Source organism: Ambystoma mexicanum, chromosome 1p, assembly GCF_040938575.1.
Source record: "Ambystoma mexicanum isolate Mex_15411 chromosome 1p, UKY_AmexF1_1, whole genome shotgun sequence".
Lineage (NCBI taxonomy): Eukaryota > Metazoa > Chordata > Amphibia > Caudata > Ambystomatidae > Ambystoma > Ambystoma mexicanum.
Window position 1 is genome coordinate 1,189,636,852 of NC_090921.1, and position 27,125 is coordinate 1,189,663,976.

At 43.2% G+C, this 27,125-nt stretch overlaps 1 protein-coding gene across 13 annotated transcripts in view; it reads left to right on the forward strand.

Annotated features, from left to right (window-relative positions):
* Positions 1-27,125, forward strand: part of LOC138451221 (variant surface antigen F-like) — a 342,866-nt gene that overhangs the window by 11,810 nt on the left and 303,931 nt on the right. For all 13 annotated transcript variants that reach the window (XM_069604894.1, XM_069604893.1, XM_069604899.1 and 10 more), the window contains exon 2: positions 10,363-10,430. In XM_069604894.1, coding sequence (XP_069460995.1) covers positions 10,367-10,430 — 64 coding nt within the window. In that variant the 5' untranslated portion in view covers positions 10,363-10,366. The remainder of the gene's footprint in view (positions 1-10,362; positions 10,431-27,125) is intronic.

The window sequence follows — 27,125 nt, forward strand, 5'->3', positions numbered from 1 at the left end:
TATTTTATCCTTCCTTCCTCTTTTCTTGCTCCGCACAATGAACGTTTATTCTCAAGGATCATCTCACTGTTACATTGCATGCTCTGCCTTGTGAAGCACTGCTGTTCAGCTTTCAATTTTGCATTGTTTTCTGAAACTGACAATGTTAGTGTGGTGTCAGACAGGCATGGTAACAAGAGAGGTACAGACTCAGAAAGTAAGATTTCAAAACCTTTATTTCATGTTTTAGGCATGGTCTAATACCTAACTAGCCCTAGCTCTTAAAGGGTTGTTTCCGTGAAATGATGCTTCCCGTTGCTGTCTGTAAATCCAAATAAAAAGTATGCCAGTGCCTAATCCTATGCTTGCCCTGACTCTATACAAAAATGTGTTAGGGAATATTTTGTCAAAAATGAAAAGTAGTGGCTCAACAGAAAAAGAAGGAAACCAAGGTTGGTTTCCGGTGGCTTTCTTGCCAGGCTTGGTTTTAATCTTATCCAAAAAGAGTCCAATCAAAGAGGGTTGCTTGAAATCATCAAAGGGTCCTTGCAGTGAACTCCAATACGTTCAGTATCTTTGAGTTCCATGGGGTTCCATTCCCAAAGCTCCAAATTATTCAAGGTTCAAGCACCATAAAAGAAAATGTGTCACAGTTCTACTTTTAAGCTTCTCATTGTTGCCTTCCCCACACTTCAGTCTTTTCAACAATATAAAGCAAACTAGTAAGTCTTCAACTCAGCCGGGCCTCTCAGGTTTCCCTTTCCCAAGCTCAGGCTTCCAACACAAAGCAAAATATAGCACAGTTCCTTTTTGTTTTCTCAGGGCACCCTTCCCCAAGTTTAAACCCCTCTAATTTCAAACACAAAGTCAGCTGGTGCCTTTTTCTTATTTACAACTTTGTCTGCTTACACTCTTCTCATGGGGTAGAATCAGAGGCTTTTTGCTTTTCCTTAGAGTGACGACTCCAACCCTTTGCCCCTCTCTTTATTTCGAACGTTCACTTTCCGTGGAACCTTTTATCTTCAGGTGTTTTTTTTTGCATACTTGCATTGTCTGTTATTCTTTTCACTTTGCCGTGCACACTTGCACTGTTCTTCACCACTCAATACTCATTATGTGCCTCTTGCACCTTCCTGCTTTAGCGTGCTTCTTTTACCCTTCTGTTTCACTCACTTCTGTCTTTGGATGTGCCCATTTGAACTTCTTTTCCTTTGTCGTGCATCCTTGCACCTTTAATACTCTAGGGGCCTCATTACACGGATGGCGGAGAACCATGGTGCTTTTAGCGCCATGGTTCATGCCGGTAATTTACCGGCACCGCCTTGGTGGAAAGGGGAATTACCGCCCCATTTCAAGGTTGGCGGGGCGGTAATTCCCCCTTCCACCATTGCCCTTCCCCATTCCCATTTTTGCCCCACAGGGCATAATGGGAATGGGGAAGGCGCTAATTACGGTACCGCAAATTGCGGTGCGGTAATTAGCTCCCTGGGTCCCTTTGCGGGTTGGTTTTTAACGCCTGCAATTAGCAGGCGTTAAATTCCCTAACACGCAAAAGGACCTCGTAGTAAGGCGGTAAGGATTTACCGGTACCGGTAAAATACCGGTACCGGTAAACCCTTACCGCCATCCGTGTAATGAGGCCCTAACTTTCCTTCTCTGTGATCACTCATACCTTTTGCTTACTTTTCTTTCAAGCCGCTTGCCCTCTCTTGGCTTTCTTGTGCGCCCTCGCACTTTCTTTTTACTTTGCTCTGTCCACTTTTCAATTTACATCTGGGCTACTTGCCCACTTTTAAATCTGTTTACTTTCTGTCCTTTTATTTCTGTACCGCTCGTGCGCACCGTTTACTTTGTTTGTTTCTTTCTACTTTACGCTTTTTGCTTTCCACTTCGTGCTGTTTTATCAATTTTGCTTTTCCAGCCACCCGCACAGTCCTGAGTTTCTTTCTCTTTGTCATGCGAAACTCACCGGGCAGCGTAACACTGGTTAACGGTCTCTCCGGGATGCTTTGGGTCGAGGTCAGGGTCTCACCACCTGCCCCTCAGTTACCCTTGGGTCCGGCACACGGCCCAATGGAACAAGCACTTGCACAGACTCTGCCAGAAGGATCCCAGCTGCCTTGCACCAGCTCTTGGGAAACACGGCTCCCCAGCCACACTGCAGACCTCCTCGCACACCGGTCCAGCATTGCAGCACCCTGCTCTCCTCCGTATCCTTTTTCCTGCAGCTCCCAGCTTCATGGCTTCTCTGGTCCAAAATGCTTCTCCAGCCCGCTCATCCATCTATGTTAAACCACACCTTTTATAGTGAAAGAAACAGTCAAGTGGAGTCAAGTGTAAATGGTTACCATTAACTGCCTGACCCTGCCTGCCTCTATTAGTGGGACAACTCGAGTTCTTTCTAGGGTATGTTGCCCTTACTTTCCACATGTTATTCCTATGGGTAATATTTATGATCTTAGTTGCCTCGTCTCAGTATCTGTTGGAAAGGGGGAGGGGGAGATGGGGTGAGATTGGAGATACCCCACAAAGGCTGAGGGAGAGAAGGTTGGGGAATTTTTGGGACTGGATGAATACCATGTCTCGCCCTTTGGCATCCTCCTCTCAATCCCGTGTGACCCAGGGTCGGGATCCAAAAAGCAATGGCCCTTCCCTGGCCACCTGAATGGAAGATCCTGAGGGAGTGGGTGGGAGAATACCAAAGGTTTCTCACAGTGCACGCCGCTATCAGCATTTTCTGTAGCCTGTGGCCTAACAAATCTAGCCCACTCCATTTACCAATACTAAGTCCCCCTTTGTTATCCCTAATACTAAGTGTTAATAACCAATGTACTAAACTGCACACAGAATATACTGCACCAATCCTTTAGTTCATAATCTCTGCTACATATATGTATATATGGGCATTAGAAAAGGGTGGCACAGTACAAAGACTGTAAATGCCTAGCTAAGAACCTGTGGTTTACTTAGCTGGCAAAAGAGAAGGTCCAAGATTCCCTTAGGCCTACATATTTGGTGCGTTGGCCAGGAATGACATTTTAACTAAGTGCATGAGTCGGGCATTGCAAAGTCGTATTTGTCGATAGTGTGCCATAATAGGCACACAGTGAGTCATGTTTGTCAACAGTGCTGTGCATTAAGTGGTGTTTAAGTTGACACACTATGCATTATGTGAAAACTGGGCGATGTGTAAGAGTATTCTTACAAATTTGTGCGAGTATGCAGAAGCCACATTTGTTGCTCTGGGGTCATGGACTTCAGATACTTTGAATGTGTGGAAAGAGAGCCTAGTTGGCGAGATAGAAATGGAGAACCCTGAAAAATTATTTGAAGTGAGCACAGTGTTACACATGTGCCTGACCAGACTTTTTGATTGTGATGATAACAAGTCTAAAAAAGACAGTTGGGGGTGGGACATTGGTTTATCCTGTGCAGATTACTAGAGATCAGAAAAAATGAAGGCCAAATTATGCTGAAATGTCAGAGTCAATGGACAGAAGTGAGTAAAAGGGTGTTTCAGTTAGAAATTATGTCAGATGAGGGGCTGCTAACACTTTCATAGTTGCAATCTAGATGTGATGACTTGATGGATAAAATGTCACATTCAAGGGCAACCCCACAGCACTGTGAAATATTGGAAACTGAATTGGAAGTTAAGAGAAAGTAGGCGCAGGAAGATCCAGAGCAGATTGACCATTTACAAAGTGAATTAACTCTGATTCGAATGGAGAGGGATTTCGCCATAACAGAGATGGAGTCATTGCATAAAGACAACATGCCTTTGTCTTGAGATATACTTAGAAAATGAGATCTCTCATTTAATACCAGGGGGTGATAGAAGTCTGAAAATAATCACTGATTTCAAAGAACAGGTGACCGAAATTAATGGTTTACTCATAAAACTGAGAAAAGAACAGTCTACAATTGACACATTTCATGATGACATCAGATGCTGCATTCACATCTCAGACAATTAAGGCAGCAGAACTAAAATCTAAGACGGCACTTTTTGCGTTCACGGCATGGTGAGCTACAGAATATGTCACTTAGTGGATCTGTGTCAAGCCACAGTCTGAGAACTGGGCCAGGTGAAGCATGCTTCCTAAGAACTGGCTTCCAGTATCTGAAGAGACAGATGATGTGGGGAAGGAGTATCAAGCCCTGCGAGAGAGGGCCCTTTGCACAGCAGGGAGAGACGTGAACTCAAGCCAACAGGTGATAGAAAGCTTGCATAATTAAGATGCAATCATGTGATGATTATTGATCCACTTAAGACTATAAAGTCACTTAAAGGGCTGATAAAGCTCTTTAGGAAGGATTCAGATTCAACAATAGAAGTACTTATAGAAGAGGTACGACAGGTTTACCAGACATTCAAAATTCCAATGGATCAATATATGTGCTTCTTTCACTGGATAGTTGATCAAACACATTTTGCTTTTCTGCATAGTTTAGATGAACAGAGCATCTCATCGTGGGAGAATTACCAGTAGGAGGTAAGGAGATCCTTTTTCTATATAAGTCTTTCACAAATAAGAAAATTATACTTTGGATTCTGGACCAGGCCATGAAAATATGGGAGGTTGTTTATCACACTGAAAATAAATTCAAGGAGGCATACCATAAAACAAAAGAGACAATAAAGCTTCCTGCAATTTCAGAAATTAGGTCTGGGAGGAATATGGCACCCGAAACAGGTTTAAGACAAAATGGCACAACGCAGAATCAGAAAAGTGTGCTGACGTAGGGAAGACCAACACCACAAATGGCAGCATTTCAATCTATAAATCCGTTAGAAAGGGATATATACATCAGCCTCCAGTAACTTGGCAACTCACCACAGGTAGGATTTCGGTACAGTGTGGTAGAATCTAATAGCACTCCAAATCAACCACTTCCTGGGCCATACCGGGCACTGGGAGCAAAGAGGAGATTTAACCCTGCAACAATGACATATGGGAACAGCAATCAGATGGAGCCAAGATATGTGACCAGGTTTACTGAAAATGGAAATCAACAAAGGAAACCGTATCAGCCTAATGAAAGGCCTAATGTGTCATATAGCACTGACCCTATACATGTACCCATGTGTGAGGGATGATTGGAATGGCCCTTTTCCTGCTGCCCAGATGCCTATTTGTTAGAGAACCATACATTAATCTTATGCATTCTGTAACTCTCCCCATGTGTGTGGTTACCATGCAACTGTCCTATGCATTCTGTACCTGAACCTATTGCTGAGGGAGGCCTTGACCATGCCCACGTTGTAATATTTGGTGAGGAAACTTCCATTTGCTCATGCTTAACCATTTATGAGTGAAGCCTACTCTCATCAAGGCCATGCTGTACCTGTCTGAGAGGAAGGCTTGCATTAGTCCTGTCAAAGCTCTATGTGTTTGTCATGTAATCTTACCATGCCCCTGTACATACTGCACATACTCCTTGAGAAATACCCCACTGGCTCCGACCATCCTGCACCTGATGGACTTTGTAAGAAGGGGCACTGGGCCAGCAGGTAGTACTTGTTTGAGAAAGGCTTGTGCTGGCCCTGCAAAGCTGTGTCAGTACCTTTTCTGTTGGTGAGGGAAGTATGTGTTGGTCCTGCCCAAGTAGTAGATTTGTGAGGAAAGCCAATGGACCCAATATAAATGGGGACTTACCACCACACTGCAATTTGGGATCTAGCGCTAATAGTGCCAGGCCGAGTTGTAGTAATGCTAATTGCATTGGGTGGTATCCTGGCGGATTTAACACTGGGATACCACCCTACTTGTAATGACGCCTGTTGGGATGGAAGTGAGCCTATTTCGCCCAAATAGGCGCATTCAGGTAAGGTGAACGCCATATGAGGTGACAAGGGGGATTAATCTGCACAATTTAACACTATGCAGAAGTCCTGTAGCACCTACAGTGAATGTGCAGCACTCGAAAAACATAGCATCCAACTCCATTTTGTACTAGGCCCACACGAGTAGGAGCTTGTACAATTGTGCTATTCATGAACCAGCTCACCTGGCCCAAGCTCAGTAGAATGGAATGGATCTGCAGAGCTTCATTCCCATGGAAGTTCACTTCCCCCTCGACCCTCCAAGTGTTCCAAATATTTAGTATCTTCCAAAGGAATGCACCCTGCAAGAGTGTGAGACAACACTAGGCTCCGTACTGAGCCCATTAATCTCCCCTAAACTGCCAGTAGGTATATAACCCCCACCAAGCCAGTCCGGAGCCAGCCCCACACCACTGACCCGTCCACCACACCTTTGCTTTCCTCGATAAGCAGAGAACCCCCTTTGTTCCAACACATATCAAGGATCCACAGAAGATCTAAACATGCATGGCTATATTTCCTCAAGCATGAAAACACATCTCTTGTAACACGAAGTACATGGAGGGATAAATTAAAGATCAAAACCCTGGGTGAAGACTTGGAGTGCCAGAACTGCGGCATCAACGAAGCCCTGAATGTGTGGGTGAGCGTGACTATATTTTATCGTGCCGCCCAGGTGCCTGCCACAATGATACAGTAACCAGGCTTAGCATGTTTAGTTTAGAATGCAACAATGTAGGAACGTGTGCCATGACCTTCACTGCGAGGATGAGCCCAGCTGACCCACGTGGATCTGATAGATGGGAACAAACCAACCAATTACAGCCTGGCATCCCCTATAGAGCAGGCCCATGTGTAGGGTGCCTCCAATCAGTGGCACCAAGTAGTACTGTATGAAATGACGTTTTTTGGGCTTTTAAGCCCTTGTTTGTTGCAGGTCGAGTCAGAGTGCTCTCGAACAGTAGAGTCCTTGTCTGATATTTGTATTCTGTATTATTAAATCCTTTTATCCTTGCAACGCTATCTCCTGGACTATTCCCCTAGCGGCTTGTCTTTATTCTGCAGTGTGCATGAAAAGGGGCTTGTCTTCACCCGCTATGTCATGTATGGGTGCCTGTGAGGGAAGATGACACTGCTGCTACCCTTCCTGTGCCTGTTTGGCATGTGTGTATTGCTTTATTGGCGTGCTTCTGCCTCTGATGTAGTGGTAAAGTTTGTGATGGAACATTTTAAAGCTGCTTGCTCCCTGTGCTATACCTGGTTTTTGAGTGGGGATCACTTGCTCAGACGTTTCCAGTGTTCTACATTTCCTGTGTGCCAGGGAATTGTGAGGTGAGGAGCTAGGGGGGGTGGAGGGGTGTGTGTGTGTGTGTGTAGTTTGCACAGTTTCTGACAGTACTGTACCTGTGCAGTAAATTAAGGAACAGTGTGGCCCACATTCATGAAAAGCAATAATTAACTTTGCACAAAAAAACGGAGTATTACTGGGCTTGGCTTTTTATGCAGCTCCTAGAAATTGATACATTTTAAAGAATGTTGGGCCAGTGCAATTGATCCAAGCTCCTAATTGTACCATGCACTAAAGTCCCTAATCAGAAACCTGACCGAAGTAGAGCTTGCTCCTGGTCTCAGCTCAACCCCCTGGGTTCCAAGCCAGCAGGCAGAGCCATTGCCCTATTTTCACATCTGACATTTATGATGACCCATTGGGGGCAATCAACCTGGCTGAGGGAACTTTTGCTTGGTGGATTAACTGAACTACCAGACTGTGCTTTGGGTTGCGTGCCATCTCCTTCCGCTGGCAGAGGTAGTCGCACTCCTATGCAACTCCTAACATGTCAAAGGAATTCTATGCACTAGTCCATGAATACACAGCAGGGCAAAGGGTACGTCATTGCCTTCTATGATGCCTAGAAGAAGGGTACAAGGGTGGTTATCAGCGTTCCACCACCAAATTGTGGTGCCCGGAAAGCCAACACTGTGGGTGGAAGAACGTTTTAGCAGACTTGATGCCTTCTGTATCTCATTAAAGTGGCCAACAATGGCCCAGAAACGTGACTCAAACTGTGATATCTGGGTGTGAAGGGGTAGGGTTGGGGGAGTGTTGCATTGGAATCCTGAGGATGGTTATTTTTATTTCCACCTGATAGTAAGGTTTTTTCCTAAGACGGCCAGATAGTTTTATGCGTAACTCTGCCAGATTTGCTCATTGTTTTTTATCCAACTTGTGTGTTATACATTGTGTTTGTAAGAGAGAGTGGTTGCATTTGACCTCGATATAAAAAGAAACAAAATGGCGAAATGGCAGCATGTGAACATGGTGGGCCAAACATGCCTGTTACGAGATGAAGACACATTTGGCAGGAGGGAATGCTGTAGTCAGGGCTGATGGGGTTGGCGTGCGGCTGGTATGAAGACCTTTTGCCTATGTCAGCTAAAAGCCTTGCAACAAAGAAGTAATCCATTCTTGTATGCAGTCGGAAATCCCTGAGTTGCTGGCTTCTCAGCCAATCAACTGAGCTAGCGTCTCCCACACCATCCTGCCTGCCTACATCTCCCCCCAACGCCCCAGTTGGTGGGAGCGTAGGCCTCTTCCTCTCTCAAGGCCCTTTTCTGGCCTCTGTCCTAGACACCAAACCCCTCACACAGGTATCAGTGGAGGAGATGCACCCTTTTGATAGAGTCCACTCATGAACAGCAGGTTGTCGAATCCTCACTTCTCTGAGGTTTTACCAAGGTGCATGGAGGAGGGGTTGTGTTTTGGATTCAAAAAACGTCCACAGCATGAAACAGCTGTATTTCACTGAAAGTATAGGGAATTGTTTGCTGTGAAACATGCCAAGACTCTTGGGCCATTTCATGTGCCAACAAATTGAGGCTCTTTGAACCTCCTGTGGTCTTTAATCCTCAAGCTTTAATGTATTCATGGGGTAAAGATCCTGTTGACATGACTCCTTTCTTTAGCTGGTGTTTGGGTTTCCCCTTGAAGTCTGAAATACTTACATGTGTCAGCATTCTCGGGGTTCTGGGCAAAGTAGGAGAGTTAGAAGCAGAGGCGGTGTGGCGTGGGCCCAATCGGATGATGCGCTCATCAACCTGCCTCCTCGTCTTACTGCTTTCATCATTAAGAATGGAAAATGACAAACTAATACCGAAACTGGTCTCTGCTTCTTCAGATGTGCCCTGGGCTGCTTGAACAGGCTTTCTTTGCACCTGTGGTTATATAGCTTGACACTCTACCCTGAGGCCCTGATTTAATGTTGGTGAAATTTGGAGCATCTCTAAAGGTTTGTGGCAAGAGCAGAAGCAATATGATTAAACAAAAATAAAAGGCAGACGGTTGCTGGTGACGTAAACGAAGATGCATGGAGCCAGTGCAGTCTCAGCAGCATTGTGGAGAAGCACTAGATGTCGGAAAGATCACCTCTTCTTGAAACTAATCTTTCCCTTGTTGTGGCCACCTTCATTGAGTCTATTGATATGTTAGGTCATATATAATGCGCTTAATACCCACAGGTTTCTAAGCACGGACCTGGGGATCTAACCTGTGTTGCTCCATGTCGTCTTGCTTCCAAGGCGAACACGTTGCTCCTGAGCTATCCTCCCAATCACGTAGACCATAGGCGGTTGAAAGAGCCTCATTGTATAAGTGATATTATTTCTTGCATCACTGCGAAACATACCCTGGATAATACTATTTAAGTACTTCACAGATATGCAACACTGGTTATAAAGCGTAAATAAGAGATGCCCATAACATAGGTTGGCACAAATACCATATTACATAGGCCAAATATTTGGCCATAAAATTGCTCTGTTGGACTGACACCATTGTTTCAAGGTTCAAACTCAATGGGCAAGATGTTTGCTCAGCATTACACATCCTCACTCAGATCCGAGCGATAAGGGGCCCCTGTGCTTCTAACTTGTTCTATAAATGGTAACATAACAGGCTCTATGATAAGTGCATTTTGTGTGTTTATGTTAGTTCTTTGAAGGAATACACACTAATGCTCAGCCGCATGAGGAATTGTCCAGGGACGGATGAAGCAATGATAATGCCGGGCAAATCCTAGCAAATAGAAAGTGCAGTCGTTTACCATCCCAATGGGAAAAGCTTAGGGACCTCCAGTAATTCTTATTGGAAATTAGGGCTTGTTTGGAAGGCTTTGAAGTTGGAAGATTCTTAGGTTTTGCCAAGACTGACAGGTAGTATCACTGGTCCTAGGTAAGCAGGATGTGCTTTAGAGATGGGTACGAAAAGGCAAGGTGAGCCAGCAGAAGACCGCATGGATGGGCACAGTGAAAGGGGTATTTAGGAAACTTTTCATCTAGTCAAGTAAACGGATAGGGGTATAACATGTTCATTGTTTAGTTAAAAAAAAACTGCTAATTTTGCCAAAATGTCCCTATGATATGAGCTATCAAGCTGTCGAAAAATATTTGAACATACTATACCATAGCATATGACATGACAGATGACTTCAGAACGAGTTTGAACGTCTAAATGTGGAAGCTACCTAGAACTGACTCCCTCACTTCTTTCAATTTTTTAGGAGGATGTTGGGGCTTTCCCTGTTGACAGTGGTCCTGCTGGGCCTGGCAGTGTCTACTGAGGGAACTGGTAAGTTTATAATGAGGGAAATCAACATTGCTGTTCTCTTATTTTCTTCCCCTGCATATATACAATGTTTTGGGATGTCGTTAAAAATCCAGATAAGCAACCGTGCCTTTAGTTTAGATATTTGCAATTAGTGGAACTATAGCTTATTTGGAATATCTACATAACCTGGTCCAGCAAAATCTTACACACAATAACAAAGACAATAGAACAATTGTAGGCTGTTCTTCATACATGTGCTACGTTCCATGTATCATTGTTGGGTGCACTTTGAATTCCATAAACTATATTAGTGTGACAGATGGCTTGAATGAAGCACGAAATCTTGCTCCTGTTTCAAGGGTTTTTATTTAGCACACACCACAGCTATGGGGTAGTTCTTTGCTATTTCAATGGAATTGCAGAACAGCCATGCATGGTGGCAACATACATGATGCACCTGCTGGAAAAGGGGGTTAGAGAGTGTAGCTATGGATGTCCCTCACTCATTTCCCAAATGACTTATCATATCATATTATATCACCGGATTTCCCCCTCCCTAACCCCGGGTTCCATAACAGGGTTAGTGCTACCGCTCGCTGGCACCTACAGTCTGCAACTTCCTTATACTCAAGGTGGATTCCCTGAGACACGGGCCGATTATCTCCCAAAGGTGCTGGTTCTAGAGGGTGGTGTATCTGTGCCCCCTGATGTTATGACCCCCGTCCTATTTACTACTCTACTCCTCCCCCTAATCTCCTCCCTTCTACCAACTCTGACTATCTTCTCTTCCCCAGGATCCTAGATACCTTTTCTTCCTATCCCTCTCTCCTCTTCTCTCTACCTTCTCCATGCTACTATGAGTCTTCTTGCTCTACTCATATGAAAACGACTTTTTTTTAATCATTACCACTATCGTTCTAACTACCATGACCAAGGTCTCTGCTACCATTGTCCAGCTACTACTATTTCCACTCCTCATGTATTCATGAAACTCAGGGATATGGTGCCATGCTAACTCATTTACTATTCTCAATTCAGGAAACTCAGGAATCTCGTGCCCTACACACTCATTTACTATTCTCTATTCAGGAAACTCAGGATATGGTGCACTGCTCACTCCTTTACTATTCTCTATTCAGGAAACTCAAGGATATTGTGCCATGCTCACTCCTTTGCTATTCTCTAGTTAGGAAACTCGGTATATGGTGCCCTGCTCACTCCTTTACTATACTCTATTTAGGAAACTCAGGATATGGTGCCATGCTCACTCCTTTACTATTCTCTATTCAGGAAACTCGGGATATGGTGCCCTGCTCACTCCTTTACTATTCTCTTTTTAGGAAACTCAGGGATATGGTGCCATGCTCTCCCTTTACTATTCTCTATTCGGGAAACTCAGGGATATGGTGCTATGACCACCACTTTACTATACCCGCTCTCACTATTCAAACCCCCTCCTCACTTCTCTAATACACCTTAATCCTTGCACCTCACTTCTACACCCTCCCTACTACCCTTATTCTCTGCTAACACTCGCTCTCTTAACACTCGCTCTCTCTCCCACAAACTGCTACTGTCTCCTACACTATTCCAATCTTTTTCACTCCCACCTCCTAAACTCCCCCTCCCTACTTCCTGCACTATTAAACAGTTCACTACTACAGACCACTGATACCACTCTCACTCAAATAACTCATCTTTTCAGAATCTGACTCTACAACACACTGCTCTGCTGCCCTTCCTCTGTCTCACCTCCCCATTGGTTGCAGTACTCAGCTGATTCCCAGCGCCAATCCTTGTCTGCTTTTTCCCCAGGAGGACGGCAACACGGCTGGTAGGCTTTAAAAAGCCTTCTTACCCCCTCCCCCTTTTCCAGCATGTTTTCACAAACAGTTTGGTGTTTCTCTGCCATGCTGTAGGCTGAAAGTTAATTTACCTGACTGGAGGGTGAGTAGTTTGCTTCTCTGATGCGTTAGATGTGGTTTGGTGGGGTTGCCATTTCACAGTCTGCTGGCATTGCTTTAGTTCATGATTTAAGGATGTTTTCTTCCAGGCCCGGTTTTCCTTGCCGCTTGCTGTTGCATTGTGGCTATATCATGAGGAATTGAGAATAGATGAGCGGCATCAGTGTTGTCATAACTTGCACAAGGGGGGGATTTCCCAGGAAACAGTGATGCCCCAAACCTTACTTCACATACCTGGGGGAGGTCTTGGTTTGAGTTATGTTTTATGAAGCCTTCTTCTCCAGGCTAAGAAGGGTCACTCTTCCCACCTCTGGCAGGGTCAAGACCCTGACTCTATTACATTATATGACTTTGACAACTATTTCATTTCATTTCATTTGATTTTGCCAAAAGAGCTTAACAAACTCTACAAAAAAGCTGTACAATTACATGAGAGTGCAATGATAGCTAAAAACAGAAGAAGGGAGCAAAAGCAGCATTAAGTGGAAAGAGAAGACAGGAGATGAGCTTTGAAATGAAATTGAAAAATGCAAAGAGATGTTGAAAAGCAGACAGAGAGAGGACGAGAATTCCAGTATTTAGGGGCTAAAAGAGCAAATGAGCAGAAATGACATGAAACACAAGGTGGGTTAGCAACCGTCAGAAGGAATAGATTCTGCGATCAAAGAGACGGAGAAGGAAAGTAGACCAACACTAGTGAAGAAAGATAGGGGGGAGCCAGACCATGGACACATTTAAAAACAATTGAGAGGAAATTATGAGGACATGATTCGAAAGGGTGCAATGCGATTGAGAGTTAGGAGGAAGTAATGGAGGAACGAGGGGGTAAAGAAAAAAGAGATAAACTGAGGAATTATAAACAGAGCAAAGAGGAAGATGATGTGAGGCAGGGAGACCAAGCAGAAGAGATGAACAGTAGTCAATGCGAGAATAAACCAGGGAAAAAAGAAGATGTTTAGTAGCATGGATAGAGAGGTTAGTATGAGCACGAAACATGTTGAAAAGAGCATAGTGACAGCAATGGGCAATAGAAGACATACGGGGTGAGAAAGAGAGCGAAGGAGCAAAAACAACACCCAAGTTACGCACAGATGAGGAAAAAAGTAAAGAAGATGGAGAGAGGGAGAGAGATGGCAGAAGAAGAGCAGGAGGAATAGTTGAAGCAGGGAAGAATAGAACCTCAGTCTTATAGGGGTTGAGGTGAAGAAAATGGGAAGACATCCAGTTCTGGACAGCAGAAAGACAGTTTGACACAGTAGAGTGAAGCGTAGACTCAAAAGAATAAAAGGAGAACACCATTTGAGTGTCATCTCCATACACATGAAAGGAGAGATTAAATGAGGGAATGAACGCTGAGAGGGGGCAGTATAAAAAGAGAAAAGGAGAGGATCAAGTACAGAGCCTTGAGGGACACTTAAGAGGAGAGTAAATGAGGAAGAGGTGTGTCCAGCCCAAGTAACAGAGTAGGACCGCTGAGAAAGATAGGAATTAAACCATTCATGAACAGAACCACAGGTGTCCAATGTGGAAAGAGGAGAGATAAGAAGAGAATGATCAACACTATTGAATTCTGCACAAAGATCAAGAAGAAAGAGGATACATGAAAGCTAGGAATGACGACCAGACAGATGAGAGTTAAAGATATGCAAGAGGGCAGTCTCTGTGGAATTAGAAGGATGAAAACCAGATTGAAGGGGTGGGAGAAGAGAATGAAGATTTAGATAATTAGCAACCTGAGTGTAGGCGGCCTGCTCGAGGATATTAGAGTGGAAAGGAAGAAGTGAGAAATGGCAAACATTGGAGAAATAGAGGGATCGAGAGTAGGTTCCTAAGTGCATACTTAACAGTAGTACGAAAGCACAAATTTGAGAAAGGAGAAGTAATAAGAGAAGCAAGATAAGGAACATGAGGATAGACCTGGGAAATAAGAGAAGAAGCAAGAGGATCAGAAGGGGAAGCAGTAGGGTGAACGCAAGCAAGAAGAGCAGAAGTATGAGAGTCAGCAAGAGCAGAAAACGAGGAAAGAGAATGTGGAGATGAACTAGGAGAGGAGGAAGGGGAGGAGTACCGGGGAGAGTAAAGTCAGAGTGAAGATTAACTATGTTGAAAGAGACGTCGAGGGAGAGGGAAACTGCGCGTTCCGAAAAGTATGATTATTTTGCAGCAAGTAAAGAAGAGTCAAAAGAGGAATGTAGATTTGGTTAGCAGGAGACCACGATTTTTTTTCCAGTGCCACTCAGCTTTACGCAGATCAGATGGCAGCAGTGAGAGATGAGTTTGGCAGAAAGCCAGGGCGGGGAACTTTTTTGAGTAAGAGAAACGGAATGCAGAGGGGAGGAAGAATCAAGTACAGCCAGCAACGTAGAATGTAGAGTGTTAGTAGCCACATCAGGAGAGAGAGAAGGAAAGGTGGGAAGAGATGCAAGAGAAGAATGCAAAAAAGAAAGAAAAGAGGCAGAGTCAAAAGAGCTAAGCTTACAGCAGGTAAAGGTAAGCATAGAGGATGAGGAAATAGGCAGAGCAGGAGGAGAGAGAGAAAAGGAAATTAAAAGAGGGTTAGAATAATAAAAGGGACATCAAGACACTGGTAGAGAGGAAGGAAGTTAAGGGAAAATTAAATCAAGACAGAAAACTGACTGATGAGAATGGGGCGAGGGTGAAAAAAGCAAATATCAATACTAATATTAATATTTGCAAGCAGCAAAAGGTAGGACGGATTAGGTGAGGGAAGATTGGATGTTTTCTAAAGCCTTCTGCTCAAGGCAGAGAAGGGTCACTTTCCCCATCTCTGACAGGATCAAGACCCTGACTCTGTTACTTTAGATTACTTTGGCACCTAGATAAGACACCTACACTTTAGGGAATTGGAAGAGCAACCAAATATAGAGGGCCTGCATCTGAACTAGCACAAGGCAATATGTTCCCCCTTCCAAACAACTGTCAATTATTTGAGGGTTATTTGAGGGTTTCCCACCTCTACCCAAGTTTTCTCCTTGGGCACAATGGACACAAAACCACCAGATATATTCATTTTGGTCATTTTCAGTAGAAATAAGGGGAACATCAGGTACATCCAGCCTACTCAGCAGACCTACTCCACCTGGGTAGTCAGAAAAATAATCAGAGGATGAAGAGAAATCATGGGTCAGTCTCTCTTTCTTTGCACTGCTTTCTGTTTTCAAAGGAAAATGCATGACAATCCACTACCACATTTATTCTGAGCAATAAATTGCTTTTACCAAGTTAAACCAGGCACTAATAGTCTCCTATAAGTGATGAAAGTTTCACTCAACAATTCTGGTAATTCCATCTCCAGAAGCAAAATCCACAAATCAGATGTTCCTTTCAAAATCTCCATGCCAAAAGCATAGTGTACTCCTGTGCCCTGCTCTGTCGGTATCCTGATCTGAATCACCCGCTCTTTAGTGGCACTGAGCAGGTTCAGGGGTCACAGGCGCCCATCTGACAGCTGCAGTGAGAGCCAAGTCATTGCTGCTCCCAGACTGCATTTAAGATATGCACCCCTGGTCCCAAAATCACACAACTATGAGAGTTACTATCCTGGTGGCTATAGTAAACTTCAAATATAAGACATACCTGAGTTAGGGTATGCCGTCTAACATCTGTCATATGTATTACAGCCACATCAATTTGATATTATACACGTGTCAGTACTAGCTCAGCTGGGAAGGGGGCTTATGTGTATTCTGTCCAGACAGCCTGGCCCTGACAGGGCAGGAAACAGAATGGCTATTCTTCACCTTTAATCCTTTGTGAGATCTCGTAACATATCTCTTTAGTGAGCTAGCCTCATAGTAGGATCTGGCCTGTGAAAGAGGAATCAAATGACACACCTATCCAAAAAGGACTAGCCTCACACTAGGGTGCTGCATACCAAAAGGGCTTGTGCTGTTATTGACAAGGGAAGGGGCGGAGTTAGTGTAGACAGGAGGAGCGCAGACCAGCTGGCGCAAGATTCCACCTTCTTGTTTCATTTCTTTGATCTCTCTTCTTCCTGTCCCCTCCACTTCTGTCACCACAAAGCCGTTTGGGCATGATCTCAGTAGACAAAGTTTACTTATGATATGATATGATATGGCTTTTATAACGCGCCTATACACAAGTGTTTCAAGGCGTGATTACACTTTTACTTGTCACAAGTAAAGGGACTGAACCCCAAAGGAAGGTTTGCTTTAGTCCAATCACATGTAGATGTTTGCGTATAAATGAAGGGTCTCCAGCATTTACTGATTCACTTTGGAACAAACACCTAAGGACCTCTGCTCAGAGATTTGACAATTGAGGTGAAGACTGAGTGTCCAAGGTAGAGGTAAGCTCTGTTGCTTCTCCATCTACAGGAAGGGACCTGCTGCTGTAACAAGATGTGCATCTCTGCCAGTTACACTGTTGCCTGGACCTCATTATGGTGAAGGACCTCTGAAAGTGTGCACCAGCCTCTCTTGCTTACAGACCCTGTCAACAAGGTCTAAACATGTTCCTGAGACAGCTGAGAGGGGCTTGTAGCACTTGAGAGGCAAGACAGCCAGTATTTCTGTATTTTCCTCTGTCGGACAGCTATGAGCCCTGATTCAAGCCCACTCAACCACATTCAACCACCAGGACCTTGCTAAATGCCTTTGGCACTTATCTGATCTTCTGAACTGCTCATTCAAACCAATTCACCTCCGCACCACACTAACCATGTGTGTCGTTGCCTAGACTTGAACTCGAATCTCTTCATTTAATATGCGACCTTCTATGCACCATTTGACCCGCCAGCATTTTTGCTGATGATCTTCATCACCAGCGAACTGACCTTTGTGGCCCATCGAACCATGACCATCAAAAGCTGCATCAAGCCATCCCAAACTGTGTGTACAGTCACCAGGATATTCGCTGTTGAACCAGACCAGGTGGCCCTCAGATCTGCACTTCCTCGAGTGGCTCATTGAACCGACCACATAAAACAGACTATCACATCACTAGCATCTTCGCAATTGAATCAAACGTCAAAGCAACCCTGTTGGCACTCATAATTCACCCATCTTCAAGCATTGCTTCAAACCGCAACAAACTTCAATTCATCCCATGCTAAACATCATTCCCTGTCAGGAACAATGACACTCAAACCACACAAACAGCACCTAGAAGCCTGGTTTGAAGTTGTCAAATACAAAGAACAGCAAATGTACCATTAACTGGTAACTGCCCTCTCGGTTCATCGTTGGGCCCTAGAGACTGGCTAGGTCACCATTCATCCCTTTTTGCTCAAGTACATATCTATTTTACAATCAATGTGGATAATTTTTTATTTTCTCCTGCTGCTTCATTACCCAGAGTGCTTGCTCTTCCATCTTTGCATTTTTCCTGTTCCTTTCACAGTGGTGGGTTTTATACAGTGTTTGTCTATTTACTTTTCTCGCAGATGGCGAGTTTAATTAAAGTATATATTTTTTATAGAACCTTGATTAGACATTCCCTGCATTTTGGACTGTTATACTTTGCTGTTTGGTTTGCTACTGAATCACACTCACACCCATCTTGAGAGTATAGTCTTCCTTCAGTCCACGGTACCACAAAAGGTGAAGGAGGCATGTGTCTTAACTGGTCCTGTTTTATCTTTGTTTGGGATCACTATTGTTATGTAGAAGTGTGTGGCTAGGTAGGTGATTTAGCCTCTACTCATCCTTGTAATCCTGACGGGCTGAAGTAATTTAATCACAGAACTCAACACTTAGCTACTGCTTAGATATTTGGTTCTGGTTCTGAGGATATTCCCTCCTGAGATCCCTGTTTGCCTCATTGGTCAGGTTACCTGGAAATTACTTTCTCTCTTACTTGCCCAGTTTTTTTGCTACTATTTCTAGCAGTACTCAGGCTTTAAAAATGTGTTCTTGTAAACATTTCCTTCTGCCCTTTTATTTGTATCCATTTCTCTTTTTTCTAATAATGCTGATTTTACTGATGATACTATAACAATTCCTTACGGTCCAAGTATCAACCAAGAGCCTCACATAGTGCTAATTGTTCAGTCCCACGTTTGTACAGTTAAATCTAAGCATCAGCCCTCAGTTCCCTGGACCCAACCTAGAGCTAAAGTTTGCTACACTGAACAATTATGGCATACATGTTTTTAATATTAAGTGTTAAATGACTTTACCCAATCTTGGTAATATTTACAAAATGTAAATTCCTGAGGCCAAATCATTGTACTTTCAGTTCAATCTATATAAATCAGCTGTGTAAAATATTAAGAGTGATCAATAAATTAGCAAATCTTCTTCTTCACATTCTTCACCCTATTCCGTGACCAAGTCAATATGTTTCATTTACAAATTCTCAAGTATTGAGCATGATTTTGCTGGTGAAAACTAAAATCCTAATTTTTACTTCTTTAGTTACTCCCCTTTTAGTTCTCATTTGGTATACATTTCTCCACTTGCTTAGTCTGTTTTCTTAAATCAGGAAACTTTCTTTTCTGATGATCCTTTTCCTACTCACTTCATTAAGTCTGTTCTCAACCTTAATTTTTTACACCTTTAGCTCCCTTTGAATAATGCCTCCTTTCATCAGGGAGTCTTGGAAATGGGGTCAAGTTCTCCACCTCACCTATTACGCTCTCTCTCCTCAGAGTACCCTACCACCACCACAACAGACACAGATTTCACTTCATCCCATAGTCTTCAGATGTTCCTCCAATACTCAGAGATTAGAGAATATGGAAAATATTTTGCAACTGTGCTCCATATATCTGACTGAATTCCCAGCCTCCATGCCACGGTCTTGATAAGCATTCAAAAATTCTGGGTGGTAGGGGGAACATCACTGCACTGGATTGAAAGAACCTCCTTATTGCATATTTAGTTATTGTGTCTATTCCTTTGGCATGAAGCGAGTTGAATTTATCTCTCATGGTACAAGCACAATTTACATCCAAGCACAGATAAAACGACAAACTCCTCACACTGCAAGCAGCAGTGATCACGTTATAAGACACAGTAATAAAGACTAACTTTTCATGATATTAATCTACATCATGATGTTAAAAATACAGATTAATCAAGGATTAACCCATGATTGCACATGGTGAGACGTGAACATGAATATGGTGAACTATAACGAGAAGTCAATTGGGTGAGTTGCATATCTCAATACAGCATATCAAAATGGATTTTGAAGTTAGTTAGATATGGAAGTTGAATATTCAACTTACTAACATTGTATTGTATTCACTTTTTTCAATTACCCTTCTTGTCCTGCTCTTCACCAATCCCTTTACTGTCGGTGAATTTTCACACACATACATTTTGGGTATTTGTTATAGTTTTTGGTTTATTTATTTCATTTTCCATATATGTAAGATTTTGATTGCTAATGTTCGGTTTTGAGAAAGGCTTACTGCGAAACACGTGTTAACCAGAGGACATACTTGATTATTTTTTTTCTAATGGAAGTGACACAAAGCAACACATCTATATATTAAAACACTGATACCCAGCAAGGTGCCCAGCGCTTTTCTTTTGAAACACAATTTCAATTGGCTTTAAAAGCAGCTTCTTTCAATCGGGTGTTGTCACCTAAAGTGGAAAACATTCTCTTATCCTTTCAGGAACCCATAGAAATGATGCCACAGCCACATCACAGCTCCCTACACACAGAGTTCATACTGGACAATGGCCTTCTACCTTCCAGGCATTTTGCAGAACTGTGCCAGCTTTGCACTTCTCACCACCACTGAGAATGGTGTCATTATCTCACAGACACTACTAGCCCTTTCGGAAGCATGTGTTGTGGTCCAACAAAACATCTTCCTTCTTCCTTTACCGCCCTCGAACATGCGCCAATGCCCAAGCAACCTCCCTCAAATGGTACTTTCCATTATTTTCTAATTGAAGTCAATGTATGAGACTTAGAGGCCACGTCTCCACCTCCCCCAAGGCCACTCACATCACCTGCAATGTCACTCAGACGGTGGCAATGTGAAAATATACATTCAAGTAACAGGACCAGTTTGTTGCGATGTCCACGGGCCTCAAAACCATCAAGCTCTAGAAGGAATAGAAGCCTCAAACAGAATGGGTCAAAAACGGAGATACTGGTCCCAAATGTAAAGGACTGTCTGAAGGAGGTGTACGTTCTCTGTCTTGCTCCTACCTTATTTGGCGAAATATCGCAGAGTTAGCTGGGTGGTCAACCCCAGCATAAATATGCTAGTAGGAACCATGGTTAAATTACTTTTCTTCTAAATAAACCTTTCTACAATGCCCAGCATCACGCCATAAAATCACGTCATAGTGTTTGGAATATTGGGCAACTCACGACTGCACTTTGACAATTCCCTTTTAAATGAAAATCTAAAAACATGAGACTTGAAAAGGTAGAAAACACCATCAGCAGGCCTGTCTTTAGCATCAAAAATTTCCAATCGCTCTCAACACAACTACAGCGATATACCAACTTCCAGTATAGGCCAGAATGCTATTAAGAAGTTCTGCAGGCTCCAGGACAACTCTGCCCAATCTAGCTACAAGACAAAATAAAGCATAATGTACCACTGTCAGCTTTCCATGATCAAACACATATGACACACAGGAGCTGCAGAGACAGGCACATCACATTGATGGCTTATGACAAGTCTATCTCACTGAAGGCCCATTATGGGTAAATTGAAGCTCTAGCTCATGAGGGAAGCCCACCCTACCCACCAAAACATTTCCAAGAAGGTTATTGCCATGCCCACAGCTTCCTCTGCCAATCACCATGCCCCACTGTCAACTGTAAGCCACAATCCATTAAGTTGTGCATGCTCTACAAATTAATAAGCATGAACTGCACTCAATACCTAAATTGAAGAGAGCAAGATTGCCACAAATTGAGATGTCTGATAAAAATTAAAATAAATTTGAGTGTGCATTTGATGTTTTGCCACATGCCCCCCTTACACTCTTGTATGCATGTCTAAAAAAATACAACAGATCCAATATAACAACACCATAAATAAATAATGACATTCAATTGTCAAGCCAATAGGTCTGGCTTTGCATATTGGCTTTGGCAATGCTTGATTTTAAAAGTCGGCACAGCAACATTGATGAAAAATGACCCTTCCGCTAATGGGCGGTTGGTGATAGATCAGCTAGTCCAGTACCCAACTGTTGAGAGTTTGATTTGCATACTGCATGCATCTTACTTGTACCATGAGTCCCTCTATTTTAAGTTCATATACTTTCTTACTGAAGTTTTTAAAATGTCATTGAGGAAGTGGTGTAGGAAACAGAGAGGATGTGAGGGACTTATTTATTTAATTTTTATTTATTTATTTCTACAGTGCCGACAGCCCGCAAGCATCGGGTTGCTGACACAAACGCAGGGAAAACCAACAAATATAAACAAGACAACTTAACTCCGTTTTCAAGAGTTTGGGGGCTAGATGAGAATTTATCAACCTCACTTTCAGAGCAGAGAATGCACGACAATAGGGGCACAGGGTTTTCTTTAAACTGCTGCTGTCCCAAAACCAGGGTAAACCACAAAGTTTAAAATCCATTTCTGCGGCCTTTGAAATGCAAAAGCATCCCTTGTGTTTTTAGTGGATTCGGTCCCAGGCAATTGAAGCCGGCAAGAACGTTGTTTGTCAAATTTGCAATGAATGCTTAGTTGATGAGCTCAGAAATGCCATCCAGGGTGTAGGTCACATGCAATGTGTCATTCTGTTGGTCTAATACTGGAAGGTGGCATGGGAACTGCTCTAGAGAGGGTATGATCTGTTTAGCTAAGCATGGTAGACGTTCAGTCTTGAATTGTGGAAAACTACCAATCCCCTTCCTACCATTCGGTCAAAATGTTGGAAGCTGTAACGATTTGGTGTAAAAAGCTGGAGGAGGCAAAGCTGGTCATTTGACCGGGTCACTCCTTTGAGCTTGTTGGAAGATTGCATCAGGGGAGAGAAAATAACCAAGCCCTTAAGTAGTCACCGTTTGGTATGAAAATCGGAAGGAAGTGGGGTGAGTACATAGATTAATGGTAAGCCATGCCATAGTGCACAGATTACAATGGTGGCTTACCAACACCCATCAGAATGGCCCCATAACCAAATAGTTGTCTGTGATTAGCTGTGCATCATGGATTGGCCTGCTATATTTAAGTATGAATGCAGCACATAAGTGGAAAAAATATCAATGCACAGCGAAATCCTCTGAAAAATATATAAACAAAGATTCAAAGCCATGTGTTTCAACTCGACAAATGTGATGAAAAGGTTAGTGTGGCTGGAGTGAATTTACATCTGCCAATGGGCCCAGTGCCACCTATTAATCATGGGTGGTTGTGGACTGCTGTTTGCAGATTGCATAACGCCACCATTTAATGGAATACAGTACTGCAACCTTGTGCATCCATTGTTTCATGACTGCGATAACGCACTCCAAGAGCTGGTGCCAGGCCCCACAGTATTGCACGTTTCCACGTACATTAATTAAAAAAGGTGGCACACCCACCCACATCAGATGGGCACCTCGCAAAATATTTGTCAGTGTTTGGCCATTCGTCATGGAGCAGCCTGCTCCCATTAAGACTAAACAAGATTGTCCTGACAATATTCTAGAACTCTAGGCCACACATACACAGTAGCCCATGTTTTACAAAGAGGCTGATCTACACCCTCAGAAACCATTTTGCTAATGTTTCAGTTTGTTGAAAGCTTTGCATTGCACAGCCCATCTGTAATTGTATCAGCTGTTTTATCATGGGGTAGTTGGAGGGCAGTGTTTCATTGTTTCTGCGGCCACACAAAATATTAGTGTTTGCCATACATTACTTGTGCCAGACCCCAAAGCACCATCTATTAACCACAATTCCAACTAGAATGTCCAAGCAGGGGGGATCAGAAAATGTTCTTCAAAGCAACATACAAAAGCTCAAATCATTCCCCAATGTAGACAGTTACACTAGCAGCACAAAAGTGGAAAACATCTCAGTAGTGGGCAGCCTGAAAACAAATCTTAAACCCTAAACCAACACTCAGAACATCTCTCTTCACCATAAACAGCTACACTGGCCATTTCAAAATGGCCACTGCTGTAGCAGAGCTTTGGGCAGGATACAGAGGTCAGGCATGACAGAGCAGATCACTGACACGAGAGACCCTCTCTTTATGTGTCTTCTTTAGATCCCCGTGCTAGCAAACAAAGCTTGCTCCAGACAGCCCAAAACATTGTTAAGAAGTTACTAATTAGAATGTATATCAAATAGTAAGAGTATTTGGCGAGGTAAGGCACTGATCACATTGTACTTACACGCATGTGTATGTATTACTTATAAGCATGCAGGTGTAAGTCATTTGCTGCCACACCACTGCTGATTGGGAGTCGTGCATTCTTTTTCATCTTCTTATTACTGTGTCTGGCAATATTGGCTCAGGCAGTGACATCATCACTTCCAGGATCCTTAGGTTAGTCAGCCCTGACAAGGGCAATCTTTGTTAGCTGGCTGGCTCACGGCTTCTGGAGGAACACATGTTGGATTAGTAGCAAAACTATGATTGTGAAATTGCAGGATTATGACATTGTGACCCTTTCTGCGTGAAAGAAGCAACCCCCAGCTAATACATTTTGGGTTGCAGCTACTTTTGTTAATCTTTTGGTACCAAAAAGATTAAAAGGTTCTACCTTCTGTGCCCAGTTTGACACGCTGCCAATTACAATGTTCTGCAGAAAACGGTCCTAACTATTTATACTTACACTGGGCTCTCTGTACTTTTGAAATAATGACCTGGCATTTGACTCGCCTGGCCTTTTTTTCAGCCAAGCACAATCTCTGCCAGGACACAGCCCTGACTCCCGATATGGCCTTCAAATGACTCCCTTGCATCTACATCAGCCTCCAACCCAGCAGAGAAACCTCTCGACAGCTTTGCAGGACCCCCCTCCTTCTTCCAGCAGCTCCTCAATCTCTCCACAGGATTCACCCACAGAGGCCCAGAAAGAACCCAGGAAGTCAGAGAAAGCACCCAGCAGATCTTCCTCTCACCAGAAAGCTCCAAAAAGCCAAAGACCCCACCTTCATCGTTTCTCACCCTTGTAACCATTTCCTAGAAAACCAACTATAAGCCTATGTATTCATCTGTTATATTTATCAGTTTTCAGCCTCTTTTGTGATGCCATTACCACGTGCCAAAACTTTCTAGCATCTATCCTGCCTCCTTTGACTTTGCACATGTAACTTATCAGCACCCGCTAAATTACCTTCAGACAGCATTCGCCATAACACCTCCACATGATGTTGCCTATTCTGCCTTCCTCTCTTCCGCTCAGAACAGTGAACATTTATTCTCAAGGCCCTTTTTCGGAGCTACACCGCACGCTCTTCCTTGTGCCAGCTCTTAATTTTGCATTATTTCTGAAACTGGCAAGGATCAGTCAGTGTGTCGTTTGTGCACCTGCTGCACAACACAGTACACTCAGACTCTGTGGCCTAACAAATCTAGCCCACACAAGTCACCCTATATTAATTGTTAGTGCCCAACATCACCCCGTTTGTTGTTCCCAACACAAAATGTTAGCACAAGTACACATGTTGCACATGTCCTTTAACTCACAACCTCTCCTACAACACCCATATGCTACTCTAGCCTTAAAACGTTATTTTGCTTATTTGTATGTTCTAGGGGCATGGGAATTACATTATGCAGATTTAGTTTATTTGATTTTTTTTACATGTAACCTCTTTAAGGTTTCTTTTATTTCATTGGCCTGGTTCCATGAAGTCTGCCAGACTTGAGGTTCTGTGGTCTTGCTTTTATTAGTTGAATGTATTTCCTGTGTGCATATATGGTGTGTTGCTTCGAACACATTGACAGCCGCTCTTCACCCCTGTGCTGATGCATATTCTTCAGTTTTCCAAATTCTGCTTCAGTGAGGTCGACATGCTCATGGAACGCCACTTGTTTGAAGTCTATGGTCGCGATGGCTGGTCATTCATTGTGTTGATATATTTTATGTTATTTTTTTTTCCATTTTTGATTTATCTTTTCCTAACTTTATATAATTAAGTACAGTTACATGCATTGCTTGCAGCTGGCAAAAGTTACAGGCCTTACTTTTATGTATTTTAACTCATTTAATTTGCCTTTCTGATTTTTCCACCTTGATGGGTCCTCCTTAGCCTTTTTTGCCTGCTTATTCCTTGTCCATTTGAGCGGATACCGGAAGTGACATCATCCTGCCCATGATCCTCTCAGTCAGGCCTAATAAGTGCAGTCACAGGCCGCTGCTGCAAGGCTGCTTGAGGAACGTTTGCATCTTGCTCCTGCTTTACAGCTTGATTTCGATGCTGGGACGTTATTTTATTATGGTTGACTGACCTTGCTTTCATTTATTTGATATTCTTTTACTATTTACTGCCATCGCCATTACATACATGTCCTACTTAGCGCTGCCAAGAGCAGCCAGAGTTAATAGCCATGTGTCAGAACCCAGTTATTTTAAACATTGAGGTTGCACTTGTATTTGTATTTTTTCTTTTGCTGCAGCACCAGCCAAATTTATTTAACTGAAAAACCTAGCAGAGGATCAGGAAAAGGATTAGAACATTAAAGTAACAAAGAACCTCTGGCTTATTCCCTTGTATGCTCTTTGTGTCTTATCCTTACATCATGCAGAATTCATTTGTATTCAAGTTCTTTAAGTTTCGTTTGTTGATTTCTCTTGGTTCCTTATAGTTTGTATATTCTGCCTGTCCACTAGCATCAGCTTTATCTGGTTTGACTTCTATTGTTGTTTTTTTAATTCTTCTGGCACTACTGACTTTACTACTGTCCCTCAAGACTTCCTGTAGTGCATATTCTTTTACACTCTCTCAGTATTACTACAGAAGTGGCATCATTATGCCCTTGGTCCTCTTAATCAGCCCTCATTTATTTTTTTTCAACTCAGCGTGTTTCAACTGTTTGTGTATGGGAGGTGTGCCCAAGGAAAGCACTTTGTGCCGGACCCTTGCCTAGGACATGCCCAAGACAGTGTGTCTTTGGCAAAGTCTCTCAAAGTCAACATGCCTGTGCTTCCCTCGCTAGCTGTTGCCCGCCATTTTGTTTCACCCTATACACCATCATCTGATTCGACCTCTGAGTACCATTCCAATCCTTTCTCTATTTCTAATCAACTTTCTATTTCTAATCAACATATCTATTGAAACCTCATCTTCAACTCCAACCAATGAAGATACTATTTATTATTGGTGACAGTGAATTGGCTATCCCATGGTTCTCTATGGTTCCCTATATCTGTATATGCCTTATTGGCCTCCTCATTGACTAAATATGTCTGACATAGGCAGGGTGGGAATTGCTGCGAAATCTAATTTCCTCATCTACTTATTTCTTCCCTGGTATCCGGTTAATAGGTGGTAGGCACACTTTGTATGATTTCCTTGTTCCCCTTTGTAAAGTAGTGACACACTGCTCTTCTACTCCGGACTCCACATATGCAATGGATGCTTTTGCATCAGTGGTCCTCAACTTAGCCTTTCAATCTCAGCATCTTCTCTTGGCTGTGATATTTAAAGGCAAGTTTGCACACCTCAATTGCATCTTCAATACTCAAATCCTATCCTAAAGTTCTGGGCCTCTCGTGTCGCCCTAGGTTTAGGGACTTGCCTCCCACCCAGGGACTTCCCTCCCACCAATTGACTCCACTCCCGCCCCATCGCTGTTTAATCTGTGACCATTCCATGTTCCACAGAGACATCAAAGTCTGGA